The sequence below is a fragment of the Galleria mellonella genome, unplaced genomic scaffold (assembly GCF_026898425.1).
Source record: "Galleria mellonella isolate WM207_F2 unplaced genomic scaffold, CSIRO_AGI_GalMel_v1 utg65, whole genome shotgun sequence".
Classification (NCBI taxonomy): Eukaryota; Metazoa; Arthropoda; class Insecta; order Lepidoptera; family Pyralidae; genus Galleria; species Galleria mellonella.
The window spans coordinates 8,492,823-8,507,012 of NW_026442138.1; the positions used below are offsets into that span (position 1 = coordinate 8,492,823).

General features: G+C 30.7%; 2 protein-coding genes across 3 annotated transcripts in view; one reads left to right on the top strand and one right to left on the bottom strand.

The window, feature by feature from the left end:
- Positions 1-1,674: 1,674 nt before the first annotated feature.
- On the bottom strand, positions 1,675-8,715 carry LOC113519697 (dol-P-Man:Man(7)GlcNAc(2)-PP-Dol alpha-1,6-mannosyltransferase). The gene is made up of 8 exons (XM_026904868.2): positions 8,516-8,715; positions 8,310-8,442; positions 7,828-8,001; positions 7,421-7,574; positions 6,750-6,894; positions 5,657-5,883; positions 5,028-5,168; positions 1,675-4,407 (listed from the first exon to the last, which is right to left on the bottom strand). Exons 1-8 carry the CDS (start codon positions 8,639-8,641, stop codon positions 3,240-3,242), a joined length of 2,268 nt encoding a protein of 755 aa, XP_026760669.1. The 5' UTR covers positions 8,642-8,715; the 3' UTR covers positions 1,675-3,239.
- A 535-nt stretch (positions 8,716-9,250) lies between these two features.
- The window catches only part of LOC113519813 (ubiquitin carboxyl-terminal hydrolase puf), a 46,524-nt gene continuing 41,584 nt past the window's right edge, over positions 9,251-14,190 (top strand). For both annotated transcript variants that reach the window (XM_052900371.1, XM_052900372.1), the window contains exons 1-8: positions 9,251-9,430; positions 9,594-9,690; positions 10,091-10,845; positions 11,350-11,621; positions 11,847-12,065; positions 12,455-12,673; positions 12,900-12,978; positions 13,070-13,142. In XM_052900371.1, the coding sequence (XP_052756331.1) occupies positions 9,388-9,430; positions 9,594-9,690; positions 10,091-10,845; positions 11,350-11,621; positions 11,847-12,065; positions 12,455-12,673; positions 12,900-12,978; positions 13,070-13,142 (1,757 nt within the window). In that variant the 5' untranslated portion in view covers positions 9,251-9,387. The remainder of the gene's footprint in view (positions 9,431-9,593; positions 9,691-10,090; positions 10,846-11,349; positions 11,622-11,846; positions 12,066-12,454; positions 12,674-12,899; positions 12,979-13,069; positions 13,143-14,190) is intronic.

Consider the following 14,190-nt stretch of genomic DNA (forward strand, 5'->3'; position numbering starts at 1 on the left):
ATTTGTTTAAAGTTACAAAAATTCAATCGGGGTCTTATTTTTCTTTATGCGAGCGCTAACCGGAACGATTCTGGCGATAGGTGTCTTCGTTTACCTAAAGGGGTAGATAGTACTAGAGGGATTGTAGTCGTAGTATAGCGCGTTCATATTATAAAAATTTAGTATTAATATAGGTCGTTGTTAATATCACACCGTTCAATATCGACGACACCACCATAGTGACAATTTAACAAAATTACTGTATTATATATATATATATATATATATATATATATATATAGTCAAATTATAAATTTATCAAGTCAATTGGAACACAGATCATTGGCGTATTTAACTTTCAAAGGGACGAGGGAGCTGGCCCCTTAAAAAAGACGTATATGCCATGATCAGACGTCTGCGTAAGATGAAGCTTCGCTCGGTTTCTGGGGCGAGCATGAACCTACCGTTACTGTCCTCTCCCCCCCAACCCATTTAATAATAATAGTTAAATAATGTTGCGTCAATTACTAAATAGTTTAATAAACTATTAATTTGTAGATATATGTAAATTTCATACTTCAGCATGGTATTTAGTATTATTAAATAATTTAATAACGCAGTATGAAGAACAACAATTTGTCGATACTAAACGATATATCTGGCGGTGTTGTCAATAATGAATAAATTATACTTTTGTGTTTTAATTGCAGCTGTACCTGTTTGTAGTACCTTACATTATGTATGCCTTACTAGACTGATAAATTTATGTGTGCACTTACATTTAAGTAATTTTATAATTGGCAATGAAATAAAAATCTGTGGAAAATAAATGTGTTTGTTATTTATCTGTATTGCAGGGAAGCGATTAATTTATTTTAGCAATACATTCAATTGGCTCAAGATCATAGACTATATAACGTACTTGCAGTATCTAAGCACACGATAATAATAACTAGTAATAAATAACTCGAAGCATTAGATTTTCTCTATTAATCTATTACTAATATGTTATCTATCTTCACGCTACGTCTCTTCCAAGGTAGACAGATAATCAAATACCGAAAATCATATATATTTCTTTCGTATCTCAAATTTACTTTTATAACTCGTCTCTTACATACATACAAACGCACACCACACTTGACTTCCTCCTCAGATTGTCTATCTCATTATTAGTAATTAATTTATTCTCCCCCAGTACCTACAACCTTCCATTTAGCAATTAAACCATAAAATATGATTTCGAGGAAAATGAGAAAATGACTGACCACCTTAGTATCTCTAATATCGACTCTCCGTCAAGAGACGATACCAAGAGAGCTCTAAATAAGAACTACAATCGTGGAGCCTGTCAAGTTGTTATATGTAAAATGTCGTTAGTTTTTCAAACCGAAAATAAAAATACACAATTATTTTAGTAAAATTATTATTGCAATTACGCGCCACGTATATAACATTTTAAAACTTATGACTAGAAAAATCTTGATACATACAAAGATATGTGTCAAACCAGTAATAATAAAATTAGGTAGGTACAATAGAAATGCTTTTAGTAAGTGCATAGACATAACGTCTCCTGTATTTTTTTCTAAAATATGATATAGATAATTTAGGAAATTTAACATACAAATGAAAATAAATATACATACATACCAGTTTCTTAGGTCCTATGAGATTTTAACCCTGTATATTTGCTTTTATTTTTTTTTTTTTAGTGTGGTAAAACGTATGACTAACCAAAAAAAAAGAGATAACTTTTAGACCAATTATACTTAGTTGTTTCTAAGCGGACTGGAGTCTAGTTCAGTATTTTAGACTAATAGTAGTATTTTATTTAGAAAATTGGGCAGCTAGATACTTTTACGGGATTTTATAATGAAAACACATTACTTTTTAAATAAATACTTAATTTCAAATGCTGCGGTTTATTGTCGTTTAATATATGTTACCTAGATTACTGCGACCGTAGCAGTAGTGACTATGTAGCTGAAGGGCAAAAGTGAGAATGGCTGATCACGACATTGAATTCGTCACACACAGATTATATTGTGGTCGATTCTGAAGCACTAGTCTCTAAAGCTAGGACCTTAGCCTACATGACGCCGCTAGGTAAGATTTTGACGCATCCCATCTCTGACGACGAAAAATTAAAATTTTAATTTACTATCACTGTATTACAGTGAAATTATAATTATTTAATTAATGAGATGGTATAATAATCACACATTTGTAAATCGAAAACATAAATGTAAGATTTTAAACTGTATTCATTTGTTTTATCGCATTTATCACATCTGGACTAAGATCTAAATCTTGCTACCTTTCAGCTACTTTACCCATCAAATTGAAATACAACACATGCATTGCTGTTTCGTGTGGTAATAAGGTAAGGGAAATTACATATTACCATTTGTTGTTAGTAGTTTAATAACGAGAACAAAATATGTTCACAACCGTGAGCTTATTGTGTATACCATTACATTTGCTCATTTTTTTAACAGAGTGGTAGAACTCAATTTATAATAAATTGTTAAAAAACGATTCAATTCTACTAAACATAATAGTTTGCGACAAAATTTAAAAAGATATGTTTTATTCATTGGTGTAGTATAAAGGAACTAGATAAATAGAATTAATCACTAAGAAAAAACATACTCAAATGTCCGCAAAGCAGCACGTACATTGATACAATAAGTATAAAAAATTACAAAAATTATTCTTAAATCGTAAAATTTTAAGTAAAAGTTCGGTAGTATGTAATCTGCCACTAGCCAGTGGCAAAATTTCGACTTACTTTTCCGTGTGATTGAGGTGATAAAATATGAACTTTATATATTATACATCAAGACACATTTTAGGTGAACCTTGAGTTCATAAATTTCCTCAGTAAAGTATTGTGTTCGCATAGAAAGAATAGTCGTCCTCTAAAATGCCACAACAAATTCCCTTAAAGATATTAAAGTTGGCTTAAAAATATACTTAATAACAACCATCAAATAAGTGCATAATGTGAAAAAATGCAACAATTAATCCACTTTGAATTGCAGGTTCCAATTTATCACAAAATTAATTTACTAACATATAACTATTATGACTGTGTAATGAATTTTATTAATGTAAAAATTCAATGCACACTGCATTAAATTTATACATTATAAATATGTTTAAAATTTAGGTTCAAAGGCACAATTATACTAGCAACAACAACAAATTGGCACATGGATGATGTATTATCTAAATATATGTTGTCACATATAAAATTATTTATTATCTATATTAGAGTAATTCATTCTTTCTGAAAGGACTTCTTCTACAATTTTTTGAATGATCAGCCTATCTTCGGCTTTTATGTCCTCAGGTTTTGTTTTATCATCATAAATTTTTCTATCTATTAATCTAACTATGACTTCTTCAACAATAGTGTCAATGTTTGCATTTGTTTGGGCTGTATCACCTGAGTGAATGATATCTTCAAATATGTCTTGATTTTGTACTTCTGTCTCATTATTTTCAGTGCCTTCCACTATTGTTGGCGGGTTTTCTACTTCCATTTCGATATTTGATTCAGGAATATCACCTCTACCGTCTTCTTCTACAACATCCTCTTTGTCGGATACAATACTTCCAGATAGTTCATTAGCTATATGTTTATGTCGTTTCATTATATCTCTCAGTTTTTCTTTAGCTGACGCTACAACTTCTTTGCGTGTTTCAGATTTAATTTTCGCAATAGCTTTCTTTTTTCTCTCTTGCCTCAATGTTCTTAATTCATCTAATGCTTTTTTCGCTTTGGGAACTTTTGCCTCAATTTCACCTTCAATATCTTCTTCCTCTAAAATCGAGTTTTCTTGAACAATAGCAATATTCTGTTCGACTATTGTTTCCGTTATTGGGTCTTTATTACTTTTTTCATTATCATCTTTCCCTGATACATCTTGAATATCTAAAGAATTATCTTTCTCATACACTTCGTTTTCTATGTCTAATTTTTCAAAATTATCTATTTCTTCTTCTGAGATTTGATTTGATTCACTGTCTTTTTCTTTATCTGAAATATATTCGATTTTCTCAATTTTGTGCCCTTGAGGATACTCACGGAAGTCTTTTCTCTCAAGTATAAACAACGCTGGTTTTGTTTTAATTTTCACAGGAGGAATTAATTTGTAATTCATAGCTACCTGAGAAAATGTTTCAATGCTATCTAATATGACATGTGTATGCGCGAAAGCCTTAAGGTTCGACGAATATTTACTTTTGGCTTCCACAAGAAGATGAGTGTAACCCTGCAACTCATAAGGTTGCAATGATTCGTTTTTGCTGTAAATCCAGTTATCATTAAGCTGAGTGAATCGTGTAACACCAGTTTGAGCAGCTAAGTTGCTGATATGTAAATGAACAAACGGTTCATTTTTCATAATTTTGTGAAATCTACAACAAAAAGGGAAAGACTGATGAAAAATAGGCCAAAAAGTTTTAGTTGAAAATTTATTGTAATATAATTTATTTGTTTGTTAAAAATAAAACTTATGTTATCTAAACTTTTTGTTTATCAATAGATAATAAAATATTAAAATAGAGCATAACTGACTTATTATATATTGGTAGTTAGTATTTGTATTATGTGTGACTCTGTAATTAGATTTAATGGATCCGACATACTCCCTTATACATAAAATTGTCAAACATCTCATAATACATATTTTAGCTATTGTTTTGTTATTTCCTTTTGCATTAAATTCTCAATTTGAGAAGAGTGACAAAACATTATAATATTTAAAATAAGTAGGACATTTTACTTTTTGTGAATAAGGAGGTTAATATTCAATTTTATTTTCGCAAGTATTTACTGCAATATGGGGTTTGCTATTAAATAAATAGCTTTTGTAACATCAAGACGAGTGGGACCATGGTAACACGATTAATATTCATATAAATTGACTGACATATCTGCTTCTGATAGTAGCATTCATGATTCTGATGATGCTGCTCTTTGGAAATATAAATTTGATGTGATTTCTATATTTAAACGAAGTAGATAGAATAAATACCTGGTTATCGCCACGCCACCAGGATAATTAGACATAGCAACCAAAGTAAGTGCGAGCGTCATTAGCACATTGCCAACTATGATGACCATCGATCCCCAAAAGAGTAACTCATAAATGGGCGCCTTCGTTCGTCTCACGTAGCTAGAAAAGTGGAAATGTGATTAATATCAAAGACATCAAGGCCGTAACTACTAATAATACGTAATAGTGTATTTGCAACTTTTGCATAATCAAAAACTCATCACATGAAACTAATCCAATATCACTTTAAATTTATTCAATCATCTGAATAAGTTTACTATTATAATCTTCTGGAGGAAACAATAAAGAGTATCTATCTATCTACGGTATGGTAACAATAGGGAAAATATAGAACCCTGAGATATATGTATGTATAACAGCATTATTGATTAAGCTTAATAAGTTTTAAGTTAAATTCAAATTTTCTTGTGATATACTAAAGAAGATTGGTACATAATAAAAATCATAAATAAAACTAATTACTACTAAACCATTTTACTCATATTGACTTCCTGTAGGTCTTATTACAAGAATTATTAAAATAAATAAATACATAGCATAGACATAATTATGATGAAATGTAATTTATAACATTGTTTAATACTTACACATATGAACAAGCTGCAGCGGATGCCATATTAAGTAAAGGAAAAACATATATTATGAATCTAAGCTCCTTATGTGGCAAGAATGAATACAATAATATGTAGACAAACGCTGGAGCTATTAAGGGCACTAAACGTCTTTCCAAGTATAAACCGACGGGAATCAAAACAAGGCTCGGTCCCAGACCGCGAGGCAGAGCTGAGTAGAAGTACCAAAGAAACGGAGATGTCTGTATACAAGTCTGTTAAGGTTTGTATTTTATAATTTATTTAATAATGGAATAAATAAAAATCCTTTTAATGATATTAATATTTTAAAACTTATGTTCATTTTTTAACAATATTTATAGATACATATGTCTAATGAGAATTTTATGAAGTTCCTAATATATTATATTCCAGTTACATACACATATATATTTTAAAACTTTTTATATTTTCGTGTTTGTCTTGACACTTAGTTAACTTTTATGGGTATGGACCATTAACAACACTATAGGAGAGGCCAAAAAATAGTCAGTCCTTTAAAAAGATATATTGATTCTTTTCTTACCTTAATTCGGATTTATTCCACTCTTACATTTAGGTATTAATTTAAAACATAATAAACATTTATAAGCATACAGATTAGTTGTGTCAATACAGAAGCATCAGATGCATTTAAGATTTAAAATAGAATTTACGTATATATATATATATATATATATATAATATAATTAGTAGAAAATCATCTTCTATATTTATCTCTTATATTTCAACAAATGACGACAGTTGTCACTTATCATCAGGTACCGCATGCCTGTTTGCCCTTGTGTTATTAAAAAAATCGACATAGGACTCAAGAAAATCATTTATACTATTTTTAAAAGACCGATAACACGTTGGTGTTACCCACCCTGGTGTTGTTAGTGTCAATATACTGCAGTAATCACTTTCCATCAAATAAACCGCATGTTCATTTGTCAGCCTTACATTTAAAAACACAGGTCAGATAAAATAAAATTTCTACATTTATTCAGACTTATTTGTTGCCTTTTTTTTTAATTGTTTACTTATATATTTACATACCATGATTTCTTAAGGTTGAAAAGGATACACCCCAATCAGAACTCTTGTTCATGACAGTATTGTACCAGAACACTTCTGCCTCTGGCCATAAAAGACGTCCCCAAAATATGGAGTCCACTGTCACTGTCAGTGCTACCAATCCTATACCAGCTAGAATAACTATCTTGAATAACCTGTAAATAACAGGGTAAAAATATTTTTATTAAGAATATTATTTTAAAATGATTTTCAAGTTAAATATTAAATAAAAAATATTTAATTTAGGGGGAAGGCCTGATGGACCATGCCCTTTTCAGAATTGCCTGCTGTCAACCCCAGGACTTGAATACAGCTTGGAGAATATATCTGAGAGTACATATGAACTTATTATAAGGGGCCAGGCCATCCCAGTGGAATATAGTATTAAAAATGTTCAGTTGTCTAACTATATTTTGAGGATTTAGACATATAAAAATTATGTTTTAGACTGTTAAGGCTGAATCTACCACCTAACAAAAAATTTGTAGTTGTGTCTAAAAATCCAAGACTGCCAAGTTGTATTCAAATCTGTTGAGCCAAGATTTATATTTACAAATGTAATGGTCAACAAATATCTCTGATTATCCCTTAAGGAATTAAAATTATGATCATATGTACTTATTTTTATGTTATTTTACTCTGTCCTAGTAATATATATGAGATTATAAAAAAATTACTTACATCTTTATATCAATCTTTTTAAAGTACAAGTCGATGATGAGAAATAAACCAAATAACATAGCCAATTCCGATCGAAACAAGATAATTGAGGCACCAGCTGATATTAGAAACTGTTTTTGTTTACCTAATAGCCATCCTTCAAATGCCAATAGTACTGAAAAAATAAAGATTAATGTATTACTTTACAATTTTGTCATTGAACTCAAAACTCCTCTTATGTGCAAGGCTTATGTCCAGCAGTGGACAGTTAATGGCTGAATTAATAATAATAATTGTATTTTTTTCACCATGCCCATTTTCAACAGATTATTTCTATGTATTTTAGGTGTTACTGCTTAATAGATAAGAGTCCAGAATTTTAATTTATAACCAATAAACTTTTTATAGGATGAATAATATGATCTTACCAAGGGGCAATACCATTATATTAGGTAATGGACGGCTCATATAAAACATAAAGTGGTACTGAGTTACAGTGATTACAGTAAACCACCATGTATATGTGTTTCCAAACTGCTTCTGTAGAGCATTTCGGAATCGACTCCATGTTGCTATAACTGTCAGAGCCAGTGTGAGACGGACTGTAAAAAATAAATAGGATAGAGTTAAATAAAAAAAACAAATGTGAAAAGTGAGCAGATTTGTTTGTTATTCCTTGGTGGTTTATTGACATAATCAATCATCAGGAATTTTGGCATACATATACTATTTGGTATGGAGTAGAACATAAGCCACTTTTTATCCTGCATAATATATCCTAGAAATATGGACAAAATTGCAGAGAAAGACCAGTTTTAAAATTCAGTTAATGAGTACAATTTTGTTATTTTAGTGTAAGGTAACGTTAACAAACAGAAATATATAATAAACTTAAAAATGGTGTACTAACCTGCATATTGCACCCAAAATTTGTTTAACCCAGTGATATGTAAAATACCAGCAATAGGTGCAGATAACACTGAAATTACGACAGGTCCAACGAAAGTACGCGGCACCACTCCGGGAAACTCATTATGATCATACTGGAAAAAATAGATTGTCATAAACCCTATACTAAGAAATCTATGAATCCAAAATTAGACTATTCATATCCACCTGTGATAGGTTATGTCTATGATACAATATATCGTGAAAAGCTTGTATATTAAAACTTTCTTCCACTTTTGTAAATGGACATAACAAAACATGTAAACTGGCAACAATATACATTAACTGGACCATGTCTTTTAAATTCTAATTAAAAAATTGAACAGATATAAATCAACCCATTGCTACAAAAAAATCTTAAAAACTGTCATATTTCGAAATGTCAATGTCAACTTTACAATGTTACTTTGACATTGACATTTAGATTTTTTCTTTGAGTAATGAAGATGGGACTGAAAGATTTGTATTACTAAAAGACATTACAGAACCATTTAGTTTGTCTTTTACTTTGACGAAAAGATTTTATAAAGTTTAAAGTTTGAACTTAGATCTTTTACGGATACAATAAATAAAAGATACATTTCCTTTATTCTGTACCAGAATGTTATTGATTTTAGACTACGACCAAGGACTAAGAATAGAGTGGTTTTAGAAGACTTTTGATGAAAATTTCGTTTGATTATTCCTAATTGTTTATTTGTTCAAAAATTTAATATTTGATTAGGTAAATGTTTTGTAATAGTATATTTTGTAAAGTATCGTAAAGTTATATTTAGTGATCAATACAATATATAATTTATTTTTAATTGTATAATTCATTAAAATTTCTCAATTTGCGATGTGTTAATGATTTCATGAAACTAAACGTATTTTGACAACAATCGTCAACAATGGAGGAACGAATTCTGTGACTGACATTTTAGGGCAGTGTTCGTTTTCTGATACCAAAAATATCAATAATGATCAATATTTCATACGAAATTGTAGTTGCGATAATATTGCAATAATATTTCGCTCAATACTGAGATAAAATCATAAGAATGTGTGATGTTTGTTCGGAGTTTTCACAGCTTTTGGTGAATTGTAAGTTACATTGTTTCGAAATTTTGGGTACCATTTGCTTGCTGCGTGCCTTCTTTTCAGTTAACTTATTTTATTTATGATTATTTTTTGTCACATATTACCAACAAATTATTTAATTTAATATTGGTGCACTATTTGTAATTTAATTTCGGGTATTTTTTAGGTGAGGCTAGGCTAACCGACGATGTTTCCCAATACCCAACAATAAGTCAATCTGAACTAGAGACTGTGTTGAATTACATACTCTCATGGCCACAAAGGTAACATAATTAAAATTTATATAAATTTAACAAATTCGATTGGAATAAATATATACTTATTAATAATAGTTTCTAGTATGCATATTACCTACAATTCTTTGTTTCCAGTATGGTATACTGTAATTAATTTCAATTTGATTAATAGAGCAATAAAAAATATCTATATACAATATTAAAAGTGGTTTGAACTAAACCCTAAATTTATTAACATGCTTTCACATCACTGAAATAAATGAAATTATTAATAGTATAAAATTTGCAGTTTATTTACATGATTATAAGCAGATCTGTGATAATATCTCAAAAACGTAAAGATTGTCAGATATATAAATATTTTAATAGTATTATTATCTGACAATGTAATTGTACTTAATATATAATAACCTTGTTTATTTTTTAGACAATGTATGTGCTGCTATAGAGACGTGAAGAATTTTGAGAGATTTTATTTAGTAGTTCAAAGCATACTTTGCTTATCAGTGTGTCAATTGAAACAGCTCAAAGATGAATTAATAGAAGCAGCTAAATCTACATCTGATGATTCTAATGAAACTAAATCTCCTAATGCTACAAGACCACTAAATGATGATGAAAAAACTGACAAAGAGACCCTTCCAGAATTGGAAAAGCCAGATAAAACTGAACCTGAATCAAAAAATAAGCTTAAAGATGATAAAATTAAAGAGAAACTATCAACATCAAATGATGATACAGAGGTGTGGCCCTTACAGCAAAAAGAGAAACTTATGCACATTGTCTCCAAGATATTTCTACTCAATTTTCCCCTTTATTTAGCTTGTAAACATTCCGCATTGAGCCGTTTAGATGATCTTTCTGCTCAAGAGATATCAAACTTAAGTTCATATTGTGATCTTCATGATACGGAGATCCCAGCATACCTATTACGCAATGTTAGTTTATTTTGCAAGCTTGGAGGTGTGTGTGCTATGACTTCTGTTTTTGAACAAGCCACACCAAGCTCTTTACCATTGTCTATGGCTCATGCTATAGTGGCAGCTGTTGGGAATTTGAAGCTTTGGCTTAATTTTAGAGCTGTTGCACAATTGTTTATGCCATTAAGGGGTAAAATTCTGAAATATATGTGTAGCCTAGAGGACAAAGATCTTAGGGTACCTGCAGTTAAATCAATGGCAGGTGAGAACTTTTTTTAATCTATTAGATATTCTGATAGTTAATAACAACTTTAAGAATATGATATAATTTATGTTATTCATTAAACTTTAATGCAGAGCGAAATTCTATGTATATTTAGCATATTAATACCATATGGTGTTTTCTACAGTCAACCATTAGACAAACTGAAAAATGAGTAGACAGTGTTTTTTATTTATCTGTTTTTTGCTGTTGGCCGCAGATGGCCTTTCACAATCACAAGACTGTTTCAGTTTGAAAGTTGAGATATGGCAGTAAAGTTACAGGGTATGGATACATAATCTTCAGCAGTGATAATATATGAATTGTCACAGTGTTTTCTGTAATGATCTTGGTACTGTGTCTATGGGCTGTAAACATCACTTTCCATCAGGTAGATCAGCTTGTTTGCCCTTCCAATTAGCAAAACTTTTTTTTTTACTTTGAATTTCAATAGGTGAATAATATAGATAATAAAAATGTAATGTATTCACTTTGTCCTTATAGATTTTATGTGGGGTGCAGCAAAAGAACCTCTGGATGCCCCACTAGCTTTTGATGTTGATGGGCTTGCTCTGGCATTCAAATATTTCAACAGCAGTACACTGACTATGAGGCTAGCTGGAGTGGCACAGATTAATGCTCATATAGCAGCTCACAATGAGCTCTGTGCTGGAGAACCAGCAGCCGAAGCAGAGTTGGCGGGTCAACAATTGGCAACTTGGTTGACGAATAACAACATCATTGAACATCTTTTTGGGCCTAATCTACATGTAGAGGTAAATAAAATTAATTCCTTCTGTTTTATCTACAAGATTCAAGATGATGGAATATGGTTAAAACTATGTGCTTTCAAAGGAATAAAATGCAGGAAAATGAGTTCCAGTGAAAATTTACAAATTTATTTACATCCTGGGATATAATTTTTTTTTAATGACCTACAAGACTTAAGTACAAATTTGTGTAATGTGTCTTTTTTTTAATGTAGACTTATTTTCTTGCAGGTGATAAAACAGTCTCATATGATCCTAAAATTTTTGGCTGTTGAGGGACGGGTGACTCCTGAGCATGTGGAGCTAGTGTGGGCGGCAGCACAATTGAAACACTGTGGTCGTCAAGTGTATGATCTACTGCCAGGCTTCATTAGAGCTTTGGCCCCAAAACCTTGTGCACATCTTTATAGTTTACTATGTGCACTCCCACCCAAAGAACACACTGAACAGGTTAATATCTTTATTAAACTGGAGATTAATTTTATCATAAGAATTGTTTATTAATTTATGCTATGATATTATGCTAATGTGATTACACTTGTTACCAAAATTTATATACAGTGGGCAAGTAAAGTTTCGTAATGTAAAATTTAATTATATTGTGGTACTAGAAATATATAATATGAATTCTGTCGAAAGAATTTCGAGTTGAGTTCTAATACCTAGCATTTAATTAACTTGTATGATGATGGAATCTTTCAATTTAATATTTTAAGATTTATAAATGTATACATTTTTCTATTTTCTAGCTATATCAAAGTCTATTTTTGACACATATGAATTTGATAGTTTTGAAATTGTGATACACTACATTATACTGTGGAATGTGATTATTGCAGAGCTTGTACCTGGCGTCAGCGTTGATGCGCGCGATGTGGTCGCGCGGCGGCGGGGCGGGCGGCGGCGCGGGCGGCGCGAGCGGCGCGGCCCTGAGCACGCCGCCGCCGCTGCCGGACGAGCCGCCGCTGCGGCAGTCGCAAGCCGCATGCAAGCCGCATCATAACTCCTCCTCGGAGGCCAGCGTCAGCATGGACCAGACCAACTCCGATGATGACCCTGTTCGTATATTTTTATAAAATTTGGTTTTGGACAATAGTAATGTATAAAATATGTGTATAAAAGTGTGTAACAAATTTATTTTAGTTATTATTTTATTGTTAAAGCTATTGTTTATTTGTTTTCTTTTGGACTAATTTCTCAATGACAAAAAACTTATAAAAAAATGGATTTTAGAACACATACAGTCATAGAAAATTATTAACTGACTAAAGTTTATTTTTTTAGTGTGAAGAGCTCAGTACATCTGGAGAAGAAGCTGGTCCTACACCACGTAAACAAAGTAAACATCAACGAGAACTTACAGGTATGTTATTATTATTATTCTGCAATAATTGTTGTGATTGTTATATTTATAACAAATTTAAATGTTATATGACTTTGTTGATTTGTTTTAGCTGAACAAGAGTGGCTTCGTGAAGGAGAAGAGCTCTCTAAAAAAGAGTGTCCTGCACTCAAATCCTGTCAAAAGTAAGTGATGTTTAATAAATATTGCAATGTATATATTACAATTATATAAGGTGTATGCAACTGTTTCATCATTATATACTCTACAATTTATTTATACATTAAACTGTCTGTATTTATTTTTTTAAATGTTTACGAACAGATTCACATGTATGAATATTATCTGTGGTACAAATTTTCATTCAATTTTATGATACTTCGAATACCTATACACTATATTATTTATTTTTATACAATTCTTACCAAAATCATTCAAATTAGTTTCTTCATAAAACTAATAACAAAAATTTGGAAATGCATCATTATAATCCATCCATATATAAATAAATTGTATGTTTATTTTACTTACTTGAGCGAGATTGCGAATTGTAATTGTATTTGTGCTTCTGCTGCTGTGTGCCGCTAAGGTTCACATAAAGACCGCTTCCGGCGTTTTTTTTTTGTAGTGAAGGTGAACCTTAGGTTTTGGAGTATATAGATTGGCAATGTAAAAGAGAGAAAATGTAATAGTCTATATGTTAGACTGAGATAGACAATAGAACATTGTACAATAAATTTTTGAAGCTGATTTGGCAGAAATATGAACAAAATAATTTCGAATATTTTTTTTAGTTTCGAAGTGGAATTAATTCTAAATGAATGAAGTGAATGTAGTTTACTACAATTAAGTTTGCTGTACCTGAATATAACATAAATCAGGAAAATAAATCACTAAATTACACATTATTCATGTAATTACACTAAATGTACCTTTAAAAGCAATATTCTAGAACAATCAGAAATATTTTGGTAGAAGAAAATATATAATTTAATCCTAAAGTTCTGACCGTCCTTGAATCGAAATTAAAATTATAACAAATACGTGAATTATTGTTATTCCATACAAATTCAAATGTGTTGTGTGTACACATTTACAAAACACGCACCTAGTATAATCATTTTGTTGTCTCGTATTTGTGATTGCATTGCCAGTCTGTCAGTACGTAGTATGTTATACTACGTATATGAGGTGAACACGCTGATTAGACAGTACTAGTCGTTAATATATATG

Excerpts from the sequence above, each read along its gene's own strand:
- LOC113519697 (XM_026904868.2), bottom strand. The coding sequence starts at position 8,641 with ATGGTCCAGTTAATGTATATTGTTGCCAGTTTACATGTTTTGTTATGT. Across the intron at positions 8,443-8,515 it reads ATAGACATAACCTATCACAG|TATGATCATAATGAGTTTCC; the intron begins GTGGATATGAAT and ends TATTTTTTCCAG. Across the intron at positions 5,169-5,656 it reads GCTGCAGCTTGTTCATATGT|CTACGTGAGACGAACGAAGG; the intron begins GTAAGTATTAAA and ends CCACTTTTCTAG.